The following is a 17,801-nucleotide window of genomic DNA, read 5'->3' on the forward strand; positions in this document are numbered from 1 at the left end:
TCTGTGAAGTGCTCTCTCTCTCCTGTCTCCAGAGACATTAAAAAAAAAAATCACTCTTGGGGTGCCTGGGTGGCTCAGTTGGCTGAGCATCCCACCGAAGCAGGAACTCCCAGGGGGCGTCCGTAAGGATGTGGGGACTGGGTAGGGGAGGTACAGGAGGTCTTGAGGACAATCGGGAGGTATCATGGTGTACCAGAAAGCAGACGGCCTTCGCTGTCTGGTATCCGCTGGGGGGTTGGGGCAAGCCACTCTCTCTCTCTGGGCTTCAGTTGCCTCATCTGTGAAATGTGGCCCGTAACACATCCATGGCAAACCTGGTGTGAGGAGTCCATGAAATAACATGGGAAGCACCTGGTGTGCGGCAGATGTCAAACAGAACGAACTATTCACTTCGGTAACTGCAGCTAGGAGATAGGGTGAGGGGTGAAGCCGAAACTCTGAACGCGGGAAGGTCCACGAAAGGGGCTTTGGAATGTTTCAGAAATGAAAGCATTTAGGACCACATCCTTCATACTCCACGTGAACAGGGGGATGAGAAGGTGACAGACTCCCAGGAGAGTACAGAAGAAGCCATGTCAGCAGGAGATGAAGTTTATTATTACTATTTACTTTATTTATTGAAAAAAATTTTTAATGTTTTTATATATTTTTGAGAGAGAGAGAGAGAGAGCGAGCGAGAGAGCAGGGGAGGGGCAGAGAGAGAGGGAGACACAGAATCTGAAGCAGGCTCCAGGCTCCGAGCTGTCAGCACAGAGCCTGACGCGGGGCTCGAACTCCAGGACTGTGAGATCATGACCTGAGCGGAAGTCGGACGCTTAACCAACTGAGTCCCCCCAGGCTTTATTTTATTTTTTGAGAGGGAGAGAGAGGGCGCAAGTGAGCGAGGGACAGACAGAAAGAGAGAGAATCCCAGGAGGGGGGGGGGGAGAGAGAGAGAGAGAGAGAGAGAGAGAGATGAGGCTGGAGCTCACCCCCCATATGGGACTGGAGCTCATGAAGTCCCAGGAGATGATGACCTGAGCTGAAATCCAATACTTAATGACTGAGCCACCCAAGCGCCCAGAAGATGAAGTTTAAAGGCAACCGGCTGAGATGTACAGGGATTCCTTGGGCGGAGCACAAACTCGCAAACTGGAAGAAAGGGAGAGGATGAGGAGGAGGGGACCTTGGGAAGGAGGAGGAGTTCTGTCGCATGAGGGATAGGGCAGCAGGAGCTTGCATAGAGATTCTCTGCCCCCATCCCCGTCCCCGAGCCCAGTCTGAGCTCCCAGCCCTCTCCTTTCGGGGTGGGGGCCTCCAGAGTTGAGGGTCACTGCTCAAGCGCCCCCAGGGTCAGTCCTTCCCCCCCCATCACTCCTTTGATCCAGTCCAGGTAGTTGAGCACTTTGGTGTAGAAGCCATAGCCCTTGCCGCACCCGACGCCCCAGGATACGATGCCCGTGGCCACCCAGTGATGGGCGCGCTCATCCCATACCACATAGACGCCACCACTGTCCCCCTGGCAGACGCTCTGGTGCCTCATCTCATCCCCAGCGCAGAACATGTTGTCCGAAAACACCTCAGACCTCTGCTTCTCTTGGAGCCAGGCCTGGCAGGCCGCCCTCGGGGCGATGGAAAGCCTGGAGTACTTCAGCTCAGTGGTTAACCAGCCCCTCTCCACGCCGAACCCACTGACATAGCCCAACACGCCGCTGCGGTAGAGGGTCTCACTGTCGGGCAGACAGACCGGGAGGAGGCTGGGGCCGAGGGGGACACTGTGTTGGAGCTCCAGGAGGGCAATGTCCCCGTTGAAGTCGTGGGACTCGTTCTGGCGGTAGTCGGGGTGCACGACGACACGGCGCACAGGGTGATTTCCCAGCCGCAGCATCTCGTCTAGGCTTGTGTGGCCCAGGAAGACATCCACCCTCCGGTTCTTCCAGGGAAAGACGCTGTCCTTGGGATAGATGGTGTGGGCGGCGGTGAGGATCCACCTGTCGCCCAGCAGGGCCCCCCCTCCACGGCCGTAGATACTGGTGAAAGCTTGCCAGGGGAAGTTGCCCAACTTGGCTTTGGAGGAACTGAGGGCCTCCTGGTTCTGGGCGATGGGGGTGAGTGGCCGGCCACAGACTGGAAGAGAAGAGGGGTACGGGTGACATCAGCAGCTGCATCAGGATACATTTGTTGAACGGGGCGCCTGGGTGGCTCAGTCGGTTAAGCCATCAGACTTCAGCTCAGGTCAGGATCTCACTGCTCGTGAGTTCGAGCCCCACGTTGGGCTCTGTGCTGACAGCTCAGAGCTTGGAACCTGCTTCGGATTCCGTGACTCCCTCTCTCTGCCCCTCCCCTGCTCATGCTCTGTCTCTCTCTGTCTCTCAAAAAATAAATAAACGTTAAAAAAAAAAAGGTACACTTCTGAAAGACCTGCTTCTGTGAAGTGCTCTCTCTCCTGTCTCCACAGATACTTAAAAAAAAAAAAAAATCACTCTTGGGGTGATGAGCATCCCAGTCTTGATTTTGGCTCAGGTCATGATCCCAGAGTCATGGGATTGAGCCCTGTGTCGGGCTCCATGCTCAGTGTGGAACCTGTGTAGGATTCTCTCTCTCCCTCTGCCCCTCTCCCCTGGTCTCTCTCTCTCAAAAAAATATCACTTATTTGTTTTACCTTAATAATGGGATTAAAGGGGCGCCTGGGTGGCTCAGTCGGTTAAGCATCTGACTTTGGCTCAGGTCACGATCTCGCGGTCCGTGAGTTCGAGCCCCGCGTCGGGCTCTGGGCTGATGGCTCGGAGCCTGGAGCCTGTTTCAGATTCTGTGTCTCCCTCTCTCTCTCTGACCCTCCCCCGTTCATGCTCTGTCTCTCTCTGTCTCAAAAATAAATAAATGCTAAAAAAATAAAAATAAAAAAAATAATGGGATTAAAAATTTTAATTCCAGTGTAATTAATTTCACGTGTACAATATAGTGATCCAACAACTCTACACATTACTCAGTGCTCATCAGGGTGAACTGTACTCTTGATCCCCTTCACCGCTTTCACCCATTCCTCAGCTATTTTTTAAAAAAAATTTTAAAAATATAATTTATTGTCAAATTGGTTTCCATACAACACCCAGTGCTTTTCCCAACAAGTCCCTCAGCTATTTTAAAGCCACTTCGCTAGACTCTTGGTGGGGCCAGCCTGAGCACAATCATGCAGCAAGCCGAGGTTGTCCTCAGCGTCTGTTGTCTTTGTTTTCTGTGCCCTTCCTTCATTTTTTTATTTTATTTTTTTCAGTTTTTTTTGTAATTTTTATTTATTTATTTTCTTTTTTTTTTTAATTTTTTTTTTCAACGTTTATTTATTTTTGGGACAGAGAGAGACAGAGCATGAACGGGGGAGGGGCAGAGAGAGAGGGAGACGCAGAATCGGAAACAGGCTCCAGGCTCTGAGCCATCAGCCCAGAGCCTGACGCGGGGCTCGAACTCCCGGACCGCGAGATCGTGACCTGGCTGAAGTCGGACGCTTAACCAACTGCGCCACCCAGGCGCCCCTTATTTATTTTCAACATAATACTTAATTATATATATTTTTAATTTACATCCAAATTAGTTAGCATATTCTTCTTTCATTTTTAAAAAAATTTTTATGTTTATTTAGTTTTTGAGAGAGTGCAAGCGGGGGAAGGGGAAAGAGAGAGGGACGCACGGAGTCCGACGCAGGCTCCAGGCTCTGAGCTGTCACAGCATAGAGCCTGATGTGGGACTCCAACTCACGAACTGTGAGATCATGACCTGAACCAAAATCGGATCCTTAACCGACTGAACCAGCCAGGCGTCCCGACATTCCTTCATTTTTAACATCTCCCACTATTACTGGCCCTCCCACCCACCCCCCAAAACAGTGCTCAGGCTGGCCCGAGAGCCTTCTGAGGGTGAGGAGTGAGACCTGAGAAGTTTGTTCCGACTGGGTTAGAAAGGCAATGCTTTGGACTCAAAAAAGTGGGTTTCAAAAACGGTGAACTTGAACCCTTGTATTTGCTGGTGGGCGTGTAAAATGAGGCAGCCACAGCAGAACACGGTCTGGCAAGTCCTCAAAAAGTTAAACATACAAGTATGATGGGACCTAGCAATTCCACTCACAGGGATAGACCCAAGGGAACAGAAAGCATATGTTCACACAGAAACGTGCCCACGAAGGCTCATAGCAGCACGATCCATAAAGGGCAAAATGTGGAAACAGCCCAAATGTCTTTCACGTGATGCATGGGTGAGCAAAAGGCAGGGCATCCCCACGACAACGGACTCCCATTCAGCCACCAAAAGGAATGGAATCCCGATACCTGTTCCCACATGGCTGAGCCTTGAAAACGTGACGCTAAGTAAAAGAAGCCAGACGCAAAAGGCCACATACTGTAGGATTCCCATTATAGAAAACGTTCAGAACAGGCAAATCCATGGAGACAGAGAGTAGATTAGTGGTTGCCACGGGACGGGGAAGGGTAGATGGAGGTACGGGGTTTCCTTTTGGGGTGATGGAAATGTTCTGGAACTAGTGGGAATGGTGGCACGAGCTTGCAAGCGTATTAAAAATGATTGCATTGGACATTTTTAAACGGTGAAGGTGGTGAATCTTATGTTACATAAGTTGTATCTTAATAAAGAGTCTTTAAAAAAAAATGGTGGACTTTCTGGCACTGTGACATCTAGGTAGGGAGATATTTTGGGGACAGAGAGCCTGTCTATGTATGCTTCAAGCAGACCATCCCAAGAGATGGGTTTCCCTTATTTCCACTCTGCAGACCCCTCTTCTCCTGCACTGTCCCATTTGATGAACTTCCTTCCTGCTTTTCCTTTCTCAGTTATCTCTTTTGTTGTTGTCGTTAATTTTGTTTAATGTTTTCTTTGTTTTTGAGAGAGAGAGAGAGAATCAGAGCGTGAGCCGGGGAGGGGCAGAGAGAGAGGGAGACACAGAATCCGAAGCAGGCTCCAGGCTCTGCGCTGTCAGCACAGAGCCTGACACGGGGCTCGAACCCGCGAGCCGTGAGATCAGGACCTGAGCCGAAGTCAAATGCCCAACCGACTGAGCCACACAGCTGCCCCTCCTTTCTCAGTTATCTCTTGATCCTGAAGAAGAAGAGACAAGATCCTTGCCTCTCCTTCTCTGGGCCCCCCTGGTTCCCCTTCCCCCCTGTACTTCTGCCTTTATCTCTCCCTTTCTACCCCAAGGCTTAAACCCCCGTGTCCTGCTCCCACAGGCCCCATGTGCAGCTGAGACTTCTTTGCGAAGTGGCCACCGGAGGGGCGCTGGCAGGTCACTACTCACCAGGTTCACAGCGAGGAAGCTCCTCCCTATCCTGTGTCTCCCTCCAGAGGCCCTGGGTTGTGCAGGGGAGTGCCCCTGAGGAGTGAAAAGACAGGAGGCAAAGAAACAGGCTCAGCCTTGGGAGGTGGGGGTGGCGGGCGCCCAGAAGGCCTCAGGCCTCTTGGTGGGAGTGAGGCAAGTAGGAGCCAGTTCCCCAGCAGGTGGGGGCTTACCTGCCAGCACTGCCTGATAGTAGGGCTCCTGGCAGTGGTTCTGGATCTTGGAGGAGTTGTCTTCAGCTATGCTGATGGCCTCAGAGCCCCCCCTGGTCCGACTGTGGTTCACCCCTGTAGGAAAACAGTGGTCATAAGGACCTAGAGCTGGCAACCCCGGGACCGATTCTGGCCCACGGCCATATTTTAGTCTGACTTGCACAATCTTTTGTTTAGAACAACCGAAATGGGGCGCCTGGGTGGCTCCGTCGGTTGAGCGTCCGACTTCGGCTCAGGTCATGATCTTGTGGTTCGTGAGTTCGAGCCCCGCGTCGGACTCTGTGCTGACAGCTCAGAGCCTGGAGCCTGCTTCGGATGCTGTGTCTCCCCCTGTCTGCCCCTCCCGCTCCCCTGATCGTGGTCTATGTGTCTCTCTCAAAAAGAAATGAACATAAAAAATGATAAATTTTGAAAATAACCATGATAAATAGGGCATAGGGAAACAGGTAGTTTCAGACATGGCTAGTCAGTATATATGAGCAAGACTTCTTTGGAGGGAAATTTAGCAATACCAAGATTTAAATTGCAAGCGTTTTTTTTTTCACCTAACATGTACACTTCTAAGAATTCACCTTCATACACGTGCTCAAGGTGTATAAACAAGGAAGGATACCCTTAGCAGCAATGTTTGTGGCAGCAAAGTATCGGTGGAGGGCTGGTTAAATCCATTGCATGCATCTATCAAAGGAATATTGTGTGGTCATTCAAAAGAATTAGGCAATGCTAGCCACATGTACATGGGATGGTCTTTAAGACATATTATTGTGTGAAAAATACTACATTTAAGACGTTTCATCAGGGGCGCCTGGGTGGCTCAGTCGGTTAAGCGGCCGACTTCAGCTCAGGTCACGATCTCGCGGTCCGTGAGTTTGAGCCCCGCGTCGGGCTCTGGGCTGATGGCTTGGAGCCTGGAGCCTGCTTCCGATTCTGTGTCTCCCTCTCTTTCCGCCCTTCCCCCGTTCATGCTCTGTCTCTCTCTGTCTCAAAAATAAATAAACGTTAAAAAAATTTTAAAAAAAAAGACGTTTCATCATCAGGCAATCCTTTCTTTCCCTGTAAGAATATGTATAATTGAATGGCATAGATGTCTTTGGAAAGATACCAGGAAGTGGACAACAGGGTTGTTTCTGGACAGGGTAGCCAGGGACTAAGGGCCAGAGATCAGAAGAAGACTTACTTCTTATATTATTACTGTATTACATTATTTTTATTCACCATATTATGTTATTTAAAAAAATTACCATGTGCTAGCAGTATCTTTCCAAAAAAATCCGAGTTACCATTTGAAAATCTAGAATTTCACTTAAAAATCTGGAATTTTGGGGGTGGCTGGGTGACTCAGTCGGTTAAGCATCCGACTTTGGCTCAGGTCACGACCTCACAATTTGTGAGTTGGAGCCCCGGGTCAGGCTCTGGGCTGACGGCTCGGAGCCTGGAGCCTGCTTCCGATTCTGTGTCTCCTCCTCTCCCTCCCCTGCTCGTGCTCTGTCTCTCTCTGTCTCTCCATAATAAATAAACATTTTTTAAAAATCTGGAATTTTTGGCTTCGTTTGAAGGATGAGATGATCTGTATGCATTTGGCCTAGAAGTCTGCATGGAAAGGAGTGCTGGAACCGAGCAGCGGCTGCTCTTTGAATTGGGGCACAGGTGGGGCCGGGAGGGATCACTGGTCCCTGCCTCAGTAGTCACTCAAACTTCCACATGTCACTTCAGGATACTAGGGGCCATGGCTGTGGACAGAGGCTGCACCCCCGGGACAGACACTCACCCACAGCTTGGTAGAGGGCCAGGAAGCCCCTGTGGAGGCCAGTAGTCCTGTCCTGAGAGGAGGCGGGTGCTCGGAAAGTCAGCCGCAATCGATTCCCTGGGGACACAAACTCCCTCTGACCAGGGGGGCTGCCCAGCGGGGAGCCCTGCTGCCCACAGAACCGGTTCGGATCCATCCCATTGGCTGTGATCTGGAAGGGGAGGGTGGGCAGGCAGGTGTGGGGTGAATCTGCACCACAGGGTCACGTCCTGGGTGTAGATTCTAGAAGGTCTGCCCACCTCTGGGGCCCAGAAGCTGTCCCTCGGGGAGGTTTCCTCAAGTAGCTTTCTGTTGCATTACTGACGCCCAGGTTTCTTTCATCCATGACCAGATACCTCGCGCATTTCTTTCGCCTACCATAATTACCTCAAAGCCCACCATAGTCACCTCCTTTCAAGAAGCTCCTTGGGAACCCCAGGGTTTCTCCAAACAGTCCACTGGATTCTCGATTCTAAGAAGGCAGGAATTACATCTATTTTGCTCACCACTGACTCTCTGACGCTCCAAATGGTACATAGAGCGCCAGAGCCTTGAATCAACAAATATACAGACGTAAGTCCTTCCCATCCAGCCTCCTCCACTCCCATCACCTTCCAGTTCGAGTAACTTCCTAGGACCAACATCTGTGAGGCAAAGACCCTTTGCAAAGACTGAGCCCCTTGGGTTCCTCGCTTTCCTGTTCTTCTTCTTTTGGAATGTTCCTCCGCCTATACTCCATAAACTTAACTGTGGCCACTGACACGGTGTGAAATCTATGGACATGGTGTGTGTACGTTGGCTATTGTTGCTTAATATGTTCGTTGAGCAGGCTGTCTCTGTTTCTGTCCCTTCTGGCTGCCTCCCCCCGGCTCAAATCCCTTCCTGTGGGTTCCCCAATCCAAGGAAGGGCACCTTGGAAGGAGTCCCCCCGGCCCATGCTTCATGCCTAATCTCTGTTCTGGGTGCACCGCTCACTGGTCAGCTCATTTGATTTCTGAACCTTCATGTTGACACACATACTCTGGGTTCTTGCTAGCTCTCTGCTTCCTCATTCTCTCTGAATCTCGAATTCCCTTAAGACCCCATCCAGCCCGTCTCTTCATGGTCACAGCAGCTGGGTGGAAGTTGGCACAAAGAAAAATTTTGTCCCAATGCTTTTGCTTTCTTAGAACATCAACAAAACCAATCTCCCTATTTCAGAGACCTACCTCTTGGGGAAGAAGCATTTTACCCTAGAAAACGGTCCTTTACTGATATACTTGGTTGTTAAACGCTCCAGTTTTCTTCTTCCCCTACCTTACAAGCTGTCAGCTAACTAAAGTCACTTAAGAGTCTAACTAGCAACGTAGAATGAACACCCGGCTGTGAGTCATCAGACTTGTGTTAAATTCCAGACTTTGCCCCGACTCCCCGTGTGACATGGCGGGGTGGGGGGGTGGTTTCTTAACTACCCCAGCTCTCAGTTTCCTCCTATAAAGCGAGACCTCCTATAAAATGGCCTGTAAGGCCTCTTCTAGCCAGGACAACATCACGCCCTATGATAGCTGTCCAGCATCTGCACGCGGAGCCACCTGCTCATTCAAAATTCATTTTGTTGTGTGTTCTACAGAGGCTTGGGTTCCACTCATTCTTTCGTTTAGTCCTTTATTTAAGTTTATTTATTTACTTTGAGAGAGAACATGAGCTGGGGAGGGACAGAGAGAGGAAGAGAGAGAGAATCCCAAGCAGGCTCCACGCTGACAGCATGGAGCCCGATGCGGGACTCGATCTCATGAACCGTGAGATCATGACCTGAGCTGAAATCAAGAGTTGGACGCTCAACCAACTGAACCACCCAGGAGCCCCTCATTTATTCCTTTAATAAAGAGTTATTGGCTATGTTCTATGTGCTAGGCAATATAACACCGTGCTAGGTGTTGGGGGGGTATAGATACAAACACACGGTTCTGCTACCGAGGAGCCCACAGGCTCGCTGAGTACACCGACAAGTAAAAACGGAACTGAACTACAGGGTGTTGAATTCTGCATTTGAGGTGCCTGTGTGCTTTGCTCCGGATGCAGAGAGGAGGGAAGAGTCCTATTCCTGAGCTTAAAGTCCCTCATTGACAAGGGAAGAGTCAGGCCAAGATCACAACTGTCCGTGACTGAGAAGAGCGGGGCTCACGGTAGGTGCTCAACGGACAAAGGCTGAATTGAAGGAAGTATAGTCCCGACTGCCAGTTAAATCTGAAGCACTACACACACGCATTTGTCTCCTCTCCCACCTCAAATCCCACCAACGTGACAGCAAAGGGATAAAATGGTATTACGCGAGCAAGGACAAAAAAGAGAGAGGAAGACATGACAGCGGATGAGAGCTGTCCACACTTTGGAAGATGGAAGAATGGAGATGGACCACGGCAATGAGTCTGCAAGGATAGAAGCCAACACAGAGCGGGCAGATTCTCATCACACAACCCAGGGAGGTTCCAGGAACTGGGGTAACCAGGAGCCCCTGAGGATGAGGACGAAGGAAGGGCTGATGGAAAGCCTACGCGGGGAGACCTCAGAACTCTGGATCCCTTTGCCCACCCTGTGCATCCGGGCAACTCCTCTGGCTCATCCTGGCAGACGACCTGAGCGTGAGCCAGACAGCCTGGACTTGGGGTCCGCCAGCACACTTGACGGAGGAGGTGAAAACCACGACTGAGAGCAGAGGGATTAGGTGGAAGTCCACGTGTCAAACAAGGAGATTCCCTTCTCTGCTTGTTTGCCAGAATGTCAGCAACCCTGAGCAGGAGGCCAGAGGATTCTGATCTGAGGTCGGCTGTCCCCAAGGAAAATACTTCTGCGAGCGAATATCTGGGAGGCGCCCAATAGCACAAATAGGTCACCGTGTTGATAACTCTATTTCCGAACCTGTCACTGCACAAATTTTAGCTACCCACACAGAGGATCCAGTGCCAGCCAAGTATTTCACCCTTAAATATGAATGGAGAGCCAAGGATTATCAGACATTATAGGATGGTTTCTAACACAAAAAACAGAGACCAAAACAAATGAACAATAAAAGGGAACTTGGGTGAAGCAGAGATAATACAAGGAACAGAAGAAACCTTTAAAAATAATCCCCGTAGAGGGAAAGGAGTAGATATGGCCTCAGTGAGACAAGAACAGTATTCTATAAAAAGGCACGTTTTGAAGAATGACCTTTCAGACGTGAAAAAATATGTTAGCAGAAAAAAATTAATTAAAATGTTATTTAAAACGAAGAAATCTCCCAGAAAGTGGAACAAAAAGAAAAAGAGATGGAAAACAGAACAGAATGGATTAACAAAACGAGAGAATCTACAACTCAATCACAGGAGTTCCAGAAAGAGAAAATACAGAAAGCAGACATCTGGAACTTATTTAACAAATAATACACGACTGGTGGGTGGGGAGATAGGTGATGGGGGTTAAGGAGGGCACTTGTTGTGATGAGCACAGGGTGTTGTATGTTGAGTGTTGAATCACTATATTGTACACCTGAAACTAATATTACAATGCATGTTGACTGGAATTTAAGTAAAACTTTAAAAAATGATTAAGTGAGGGAGAAGAAAAGTACAGCATAAGGAATGTAATCAATAATCAATAATATTATAATAACATTGTATGGTGACAGATGGTGACTACACTTATTGGGGTAAGCACCGAGCAATGTACAGAATTGCGTATTCAATATTTTGTACAATTGAAACTAAGATAACATTGTATGACAACTATACTTCAGTAAAAAAAAAAAAAAAAAAAAAATACAAGAACATTCCCAGAATTGAAGGATTAGATTTAAAAAGTCTCTACGTTAGAGGGCGCCTGGGTAGCTCAGACAAGTATCCGACTTCAGCTCAGGTCATGATCTCATGGTTTGTGAGTTCGAGCTCCGCATTAGGCTCTGCGCTGACAGCTCAGAGCCTGGAGCCTGCTTTGGATTCTGTGTCTCCCTTTTCTCTGCCCTTCCCCCGTTCACACTCTGTCTCTGTCTCTCTCTCAAAAATAAATAAACATTTAAAAAGGAAAAAAAAGTCCTACATTAGGGGTGTCTGGGTGGCTCAGTCGGTTAAGTGACTGACTCTTGATTTTGGCTCAGGTCATGAACTCACGGTTGTGAGATCGAGTCCTGCATTGGGCTCCGTGTTGGGTTCCATGCTGGGCATGAAGCCTGCTTAAGGTTCTCTCTGTCCCTCTGCCCTTTCCCGCCACCCCTGAAACTAACTAACTAACTAAATAAAGTGAACAAACACAAATAAAAATAATAAAAAGTCTCTAGGTTAAAAAAAACCCTGTACAATGAGTAGAAAAAGACTCATATCAACAATTGTCCATCAATGGTGAGGGCAGAGCTGGGACATTCAGGGTATGTACGCTCCTTTACAAGTTATTTTCTCTTGCTCTTTCTGGAGCAGAATGTTCTCCCCCCAAATGGGGTACTATACCAAGAAGAGAATGATACGAGATTCAGTTCCAACACAGGACACATAAAGGAAATGCCCAGAAGGAAGGGTAGTGAACTCCCAGAATGCCTGAGGCTCTAGACAGCAGGGGACTCAGACTGAGGAGATAAATCACCAAGACATCTTCAGGGGGATGTCACCAGTACAAAGGAGGACTAGAGATTGAGATGTGTGGTTGATTGTGTCGATTATATAGAGAGGATATTGGGGCGCCTGGGTGGCGCAGTCGGTTAAGCGTCCGACTTCAGCCAGGTCACGATCTCGCGGTCCGTGAGTTCGAGCCCCGCGTCGGGCTCTGGGCTGATGGCTCAGAGCCTGGAGCCTGCTTCCGATTCTGTGTCTCCCTCTCTCTCTGCCCCTCTCCCGTTCATGCTCTGTCTCTCTCTGTCCCAAAAATAAATAAACGTTGAAAAAAAAAATTAAAAAAAATATAGAGAGGATATTTACTGTCCTGGCTAAGAGTCTGGGGAGATTAGTTACAGACAGAACTAAACAAACTAAAAATCAAATCGAAAACAAACAGAAAACCCCTAAAATTCCATGTGGTTACCGACTCCTGGGAGACCCAAAAGTTGGAGAAACAAGGACATAGAATTATGGTACACCATATGCTCAGAAGTGAATATTTTAATTGTTTTAATGTTTTCTTTATTTTTGAGAGAGAGAGAGAGAGTTAGAGCGGGAGCAGGGGAGGGGCAGAGAGAGAGAGGGAGACACAGAATCTGAAGCAGGCTCCAGGCTCTGAGATGTCAGCACAGAGCCCTACGTGGGGCTCAAACTCATGAACTATGAGATCATGACCTGAGCTGAAGTCGGATGCTTAACCGACTGAACCACCCAGGCACCCCTGAAGTGAATGTTTTAAAGTCAAGAGAATGCAAATAATGAGTACAGAGTTAGCTAGAAATGCTAATGGTGGTTGACAGGGATGACGGGGGTGGGGACATGTGGAAGGTCTAACAGAGGGATGACGGGGGTGGGGACATGTGGAAGGTCTAAGAGAGGTAAATAGAGTCCTCATCTTCTATAGTTAGATATTAAGTGATCAGATGCAAAAAAGTAACATAATAAGCATGCTATTTATACATATGGGCGTAAATGCCAGACGGAGCAGCTACATGAACTGTAGGTGCTTCCCCGGGAGGGGCAGTGGGGCTGGGAAGAAGGCTGGAGACGCTGTTTTCCTGATAAGCCTTGGACTATACTCATTTTTAAAAAGAACTATGTGCACGGTATTATTTCGATAGGAATAAAATTTAACCCAAGAGACAAGATAAGGGGCCGTTTCTAGAGTGTTCTTATTCTGCAACTTGAACCGTCACCCGGTCTTTTGTGATTATTTACGCCCAGCCTCCTGATCTGACAGAGCCTGCACTCCACCAATACTCGATGGATCTTTAACGACTGCTATGTGAGTCCCCACTCTTTTACTCCAGGGTTTGGCGGTACTTGTGTGTCCCTCTGTACAACTTCCAAAGGCAGGGAAGTCTTTTTTGCTCTTTTGCTCTGTGGGGCCCACACGGTAACGCGGGCAGGGACAGGGCCGCTGGTTGAAGGCTGTGCCCTGGGGCAGATCCTGGCCTCCCAGGTAAGCTGCCTGAGCCCCTGACTTGGACTCGTCAGCCATCTTTTGCCATTCAGGGCACAGCCACACCCCCCTGCCTCTGGGCTCCAGGCCAGGAGCCTTCCTCCCCAGAGTCCCTCCAGGACCCCCACCACAGCTCACTGTGACAGAGTCCTGCCCGCAGTCCTGGGACGGCTCCAGGTCAAAGTCCTGGAAGACAAGTCTCACGGCAAAGCCCTCTGGAGCCTCGATGTCACTGCTGCTCTCTTGGCCTTTGACATATGGCTCTGGATACCCGGGGGATGTCAGCTGCTGGGGTAGCTGCTGGGCCAAGAGCACGGAGCCCTGTGTGGGGCAAGCCTGGAGGACTCCCCAGAGGAGTAGCCACCACCTGTGTGTGGGTGAGAGCAACATGTGGCCACAGAGCTGTGGCCTCAGTCCTTGGGGCCCCGGCACCTGCTGGCCACTCCCTCATCGTCCCTCCTCACCCTGAGCCTCCTAGCCAGCCTGAGCTTGGACTGTGAGTTTTCCACCATTGCTCATCTCCCTGGCGAGTCTCAATCAAAGTAGGGGGCTGCTCCCTGCTTCAGCAAATTTCAACACCCCCCCCCGGGATCTGAGGGAGCAATGGTGGTAGGAGGGAGGGACATTTCAATATGTTAGTTTCCTGGCTCGGACAGGAAGGCTGGGGAAGGCTGCTAGAGGCTACAGGCAAATTCCAGCTCCCTGGGCATTAATTGTCTGTGTGTGTGTGTGTGTCCTTGGGTCTGCCTCCCCCTCCCCCGCTCCAGGGCCACTTCCCTTTCTTCCAGGCCTCTTCAAGGGCACACTCACATCTTGCCTCGGCAGCTTGTGGAGTGGGGGCTTCTCCAGAGGTAATTTCCCCACTCTGAGACCAGGCATCTGGAACTGGACATCTGGGAGGCTTGGCCCACGCCGGGGAACAGGAGGTGGGGCTGGGGAAGGCCTTGTGGGGGAGGAGGGAGAAGTTACTGGAAATGAGTTAAGTAATTCGCCGCAGTTCTTTTTTTCAATTCTCTGAGTTGCGCGCCACCTGCTGTCTGATACAGGAATAGTTTGCCCACCAAGATTTAGAGGAAAGACCTCTCCAAAACCACATTTGCCCTCAGAAGACATCGGGGGCTGGGGAAGGCACTGACTCTTGACTCTTGTGTACTACTTAAAACTAATTTTTGCCTCATGCATGTATCACACGGTAGGGTGGCTCCCTGTGAGTTAAGGCTGTCACCTTTAATGGCCATATGTCTCCCTCCCTGATTTTTCCACTCATTTATGTTACCAGACTGCGTCTTGTAGAAATGAAAGTTTGTGACCCATGAACTGGAGCTACTCCTTCCTCCTCTCTCCTCATCCAGGATGGGTGGGGGCACTTGCTGAGGTTGTCTTTTGAATTCTGCCCACAACCCCCGGGAGCTGCTTGTCCAGTGGGGTCATGCTGGGGCAGGTCTGGGGTCAGGCCCAGACTCACGTTTCTTTCGACAGACGCCAGAGGCCATGGCTGGGGGCAGAGCCCGCCCTCCCTGCGCCTCCAGGAGGGACACTCACCCATGGCTTGGTGGGGGGCGGGAAGCCCTTGTGGAGGCCAATGTTCCTGTCCTCAAAGGAGGCAGGTATGTGGACGGCCAGTATGTGGAGGACACAACTCCCTCTGACCAGAGAGGGCCGCCCAGTGGAGAGCCCTGCCGCCCTCAAAACCAGCTCAGAGCAGCCCCGCTGTGATCCCAAAGTGGAGGGGTTGGGGGGTGGCAGGCAGATGTGGGGTGAATCTGCAGCACCGGCACAGGGTCCCGTGCTGGGCGTGGACTCCAGCCCCGTGGAGGGCACACCTCTGTGTGTGTGTGCCCCATCTAGGCACGCCCGCACACCTCTGGGGCTCAGAGTTATAACTAACATGATGGTTTTGTCAAATAGTTGGACTTACCCTTTCCCCCTCCATTCTGCTAGCCGCAAAGGCTGCCATATGCCGAGAATGGTTCCTCACTCACTCCAGTGCTCTTGGTCCACTCTGCTTTCCAGACGCTCTCCAGAAACCCTTAGGGACACTCTCAAGCCGTGCACTGGGCCAGCTACTAGCTCCATTAAGGCAGGGACTGTGGCTACTTGGCTCACCGTCCCTGATGGCTAACACGCTGCCTACCCGTGCGTTTGAAACTTGACTCCGTGGGTAGAAGGTCCCTTAGCCGGCTTCTTCTCTTCCCCTTCCACATTAACCCTCAAATTCCCCTTCTTCCAGCCCCACTATCACCTTGCCAAGTGCTTTTCTGCTACCAGTCTTGGGGACCTGACTTTTCCTGCTTCCCCTTCTTTTGCAGGATACTTCCCTTACCCCACACAGGCAACAAAACACACAGGGCTGTAACACAGCCATCTAATAAGAGAGTGAGAAAAATCTAAAGATACAAAACATACTAAAAATGGTATACCTCTGTGATATTTTGTAATCCTGTGATAGCAACAAGCAGCTCCTTCCAGGCTCTCCCTGGGTCATCCCACATGACCAGGCTCCTTCTCGAGCGCCATCCCTCTTGGCTACCCTCTCTCCTGGAGCATCCCTCTGCCACCTTCAGTCCAAGGGGGAGCTTGGGAGGCAATCCCTCTCACCCCCATTTCAGAAGGAACGTCTACTCTGGGCCCATGCACACCACTCAGGTCCCTGGTCATGTGTTCTCCTTCTCGTTACTTCTTCCTTCATTTGTCCCTCACCCCCACTGCTTTCCTCCCTTCCTCCAGGCCTTTGATCCTCCTCCCCCATCCAAGCTTTAGCTCTGACAGCTTCCTCTCCTCTGAGCCTCACATCACCCCATCTTTCTGGGGAGCCTCTGACTTGAGAAGGCAACTAACTTCCTATTGAACTTGGGAAGCTGTATTGCTCCCAAGTAATAGGGGTGCAGTGGAGATGGTGCCCCCAAATATCATGGTCAGAGAGCATTTGTCTTCCTTATATCACCCCCAGGGAAGGGGTGCTGTGGGCCACAAATTCCAAATCCCCTCAAGTTAATTGAACTTGGGGTTAAGCTACTTCCCCCTGTTTCTTTTTCCAGCTCTTCCCACAAGGCTGATTCCTATCTTTACTGGGCAAGGATTCTTCTTGTTATTTCAAGTGATCACGGACCCTTGGGGCACCTGGGTGGCTCAGTTGGTTAAGCATCCTGCTCTTGATTTCAGCTCAGGTCATGATCTCACAGTTTGTGGGATTGAGCCCCGTGTCGGGCTCCATGCTAACAGTGCAGAGCCTGCTTGGGATTCTCTATCTCCCCTCTCTCTTTGCCCTTCCCTTGCTTGTGTTCTCTTTCAAAATAAATAAATAAACTTAAAAAAAACATCATCACAGATCTTTATTTTTTTTTTAACGTTTATTTATTTTTGAGACTGAGAGAGACAGAGCATGAACGGGGGAGGGGCACAGAGAGAGGGAGACACAGAATCGGAAGCAGGCTCCAGGCTCTGAGCCATCAGCCCAGAGCCCAACGCGGGGCTCGAACTCACAGACCGCGAGATCGTGACCTGAGCTGAAGTCGGCCGCTTAACCGACTGAGCCACCCAGGCGCCCCCATCACAGATCTTTAAAAAAAGTTTTTTTAAAGTTTATTTATTTTGAGAGAGACAGAGAGAACATGAGAGGAGAGGGTCAGAGAGAGAGAGAGAGGTAGAGAGAGAGAATCCCAAGCAGGTGTCACACCATCAGTACAGAGCCCAACTTGGAGCTTGAACGCAAAAACTGCGACGTCATGACCTGAGCCGAAATCATGAGTCAGATGCTCAACCAGCTGAGCCACCCAGGTGCTTGTCAAATTATCACAGACTCTAAAACTCTTTGAAAAAGAAATTGAAACAGAGAAATGGGATTTTACCTTTATGCTTGAAAGGACAAGAGAGTCCCAAAGGTCTAACAAACAAACAAACAAACAAACATCAATCTCACAAGTATTTATGCCTTTGAAAACCGAAGAGGTTAATTTAAATATTGTTTTCAGAGTAATAAGTTATCAACGGCCAACCAGAGTTGCAGACTTTTAAGATTTATAGATTACATTGTATTGGTCATATAGCAATCATCGCTGATGGCTGAATGTCTTAAAAGATTCTTTTGCACAAATTACACTTCCAAAGATGATATAAATATAACATAGAACAAGATTGCATGTTTTCACACCAGTGGGACTGAATGTTCTTGATTTACCACCTTATCAGAATCAACTCTATGAGGCAGAATCGTGTCTGATTTTCTGCAACTCTAGGATAAGAGGGAATATAGTCTCCTCATCTTGCCGAGATTTATTTTGTTAGTATTTGTGGGGCTTGCTTTTTAAAACCAGGCACCAGAATTTCATTTTAGGGTATTTAGTGGGTAAAAAAGGCAGGCCTGAGAAGCTTAAAATGTACAAAAGAGAAAGTTGACAAATGGAATATGAAATACTTTCTG

At 49.5% G+C, this 17,801-nt stretch overlaps 1 protein-coding gene across 1 annotated transcript; it reads right to left on the reverse strand.

Moving 5' to 3' along the window:
- Positions 1–651: 651 nt before the first annotated feature.
- C1RL (complement C1r subcomponent like) lies at positions 652–14,327 on the reverse strand. The gene is made up of 6 exons (XM_030321818.2): positions 14,192–14,327; positions 13,520–13,748; positions 7,301–7,490; positions 5,494–5,607; positions 5,282–5,356; positions 652–2,106 (listed from the first exon to the last, which is right to left on the reverse strand). The coding sequence occupies exons 1-6, from the start codon at positions 14,272–14,274 to the stop codon at positions 1,310–1,312; spliced, it is 1,488 nt and encodes a 495-aa protein (XP_030177678.1). The 5' UTR covers positions 14,275–14,327; the 3' UTR covers positions 652–1,309.
- Positions 14,328–17,801: the final 3,474 nt, after the last annotated feature.

The sequence above is a fragment of the Lynx canadensis genome, chromosome B4, assembly GCF_007474595.2.
Source record: "Lynx canadensis isolate LIC74 chromosome B4, mLynCan4.pri.v2, whole genome shotgun sequence".
NCBI classification, from domain to species: domain Eukaryota; kingdom Metazoa; phylum Chordata; class Mammalia; order Carnivora; family Felidae; genus Lynx; species Lynx canadensis.

Coding starts and splice junctions, on each gene's coding strand:
- C1RL (XM_030321818.2), bottom strand. CDS start 14,274: ATGTCCAGTTCCAGATGCCTGGTCTCAGAGTGGGGAAATTACCTCTGG. Junction 5,608..7,300: donor GGCCCTCTACCAAGCTGTGG/GTGAGTGTCTGT, acceptor GTTTTCCTACAG/GGGTGAACCACAGTCGGACC. Junction 2,107..5,281: donor GCTTCCTCGCTGTGAACCTG/GTGAGTAGTGAC, acceptor CTTCTCTTCCAG/TCTGTGGCCGGCCACTCACC.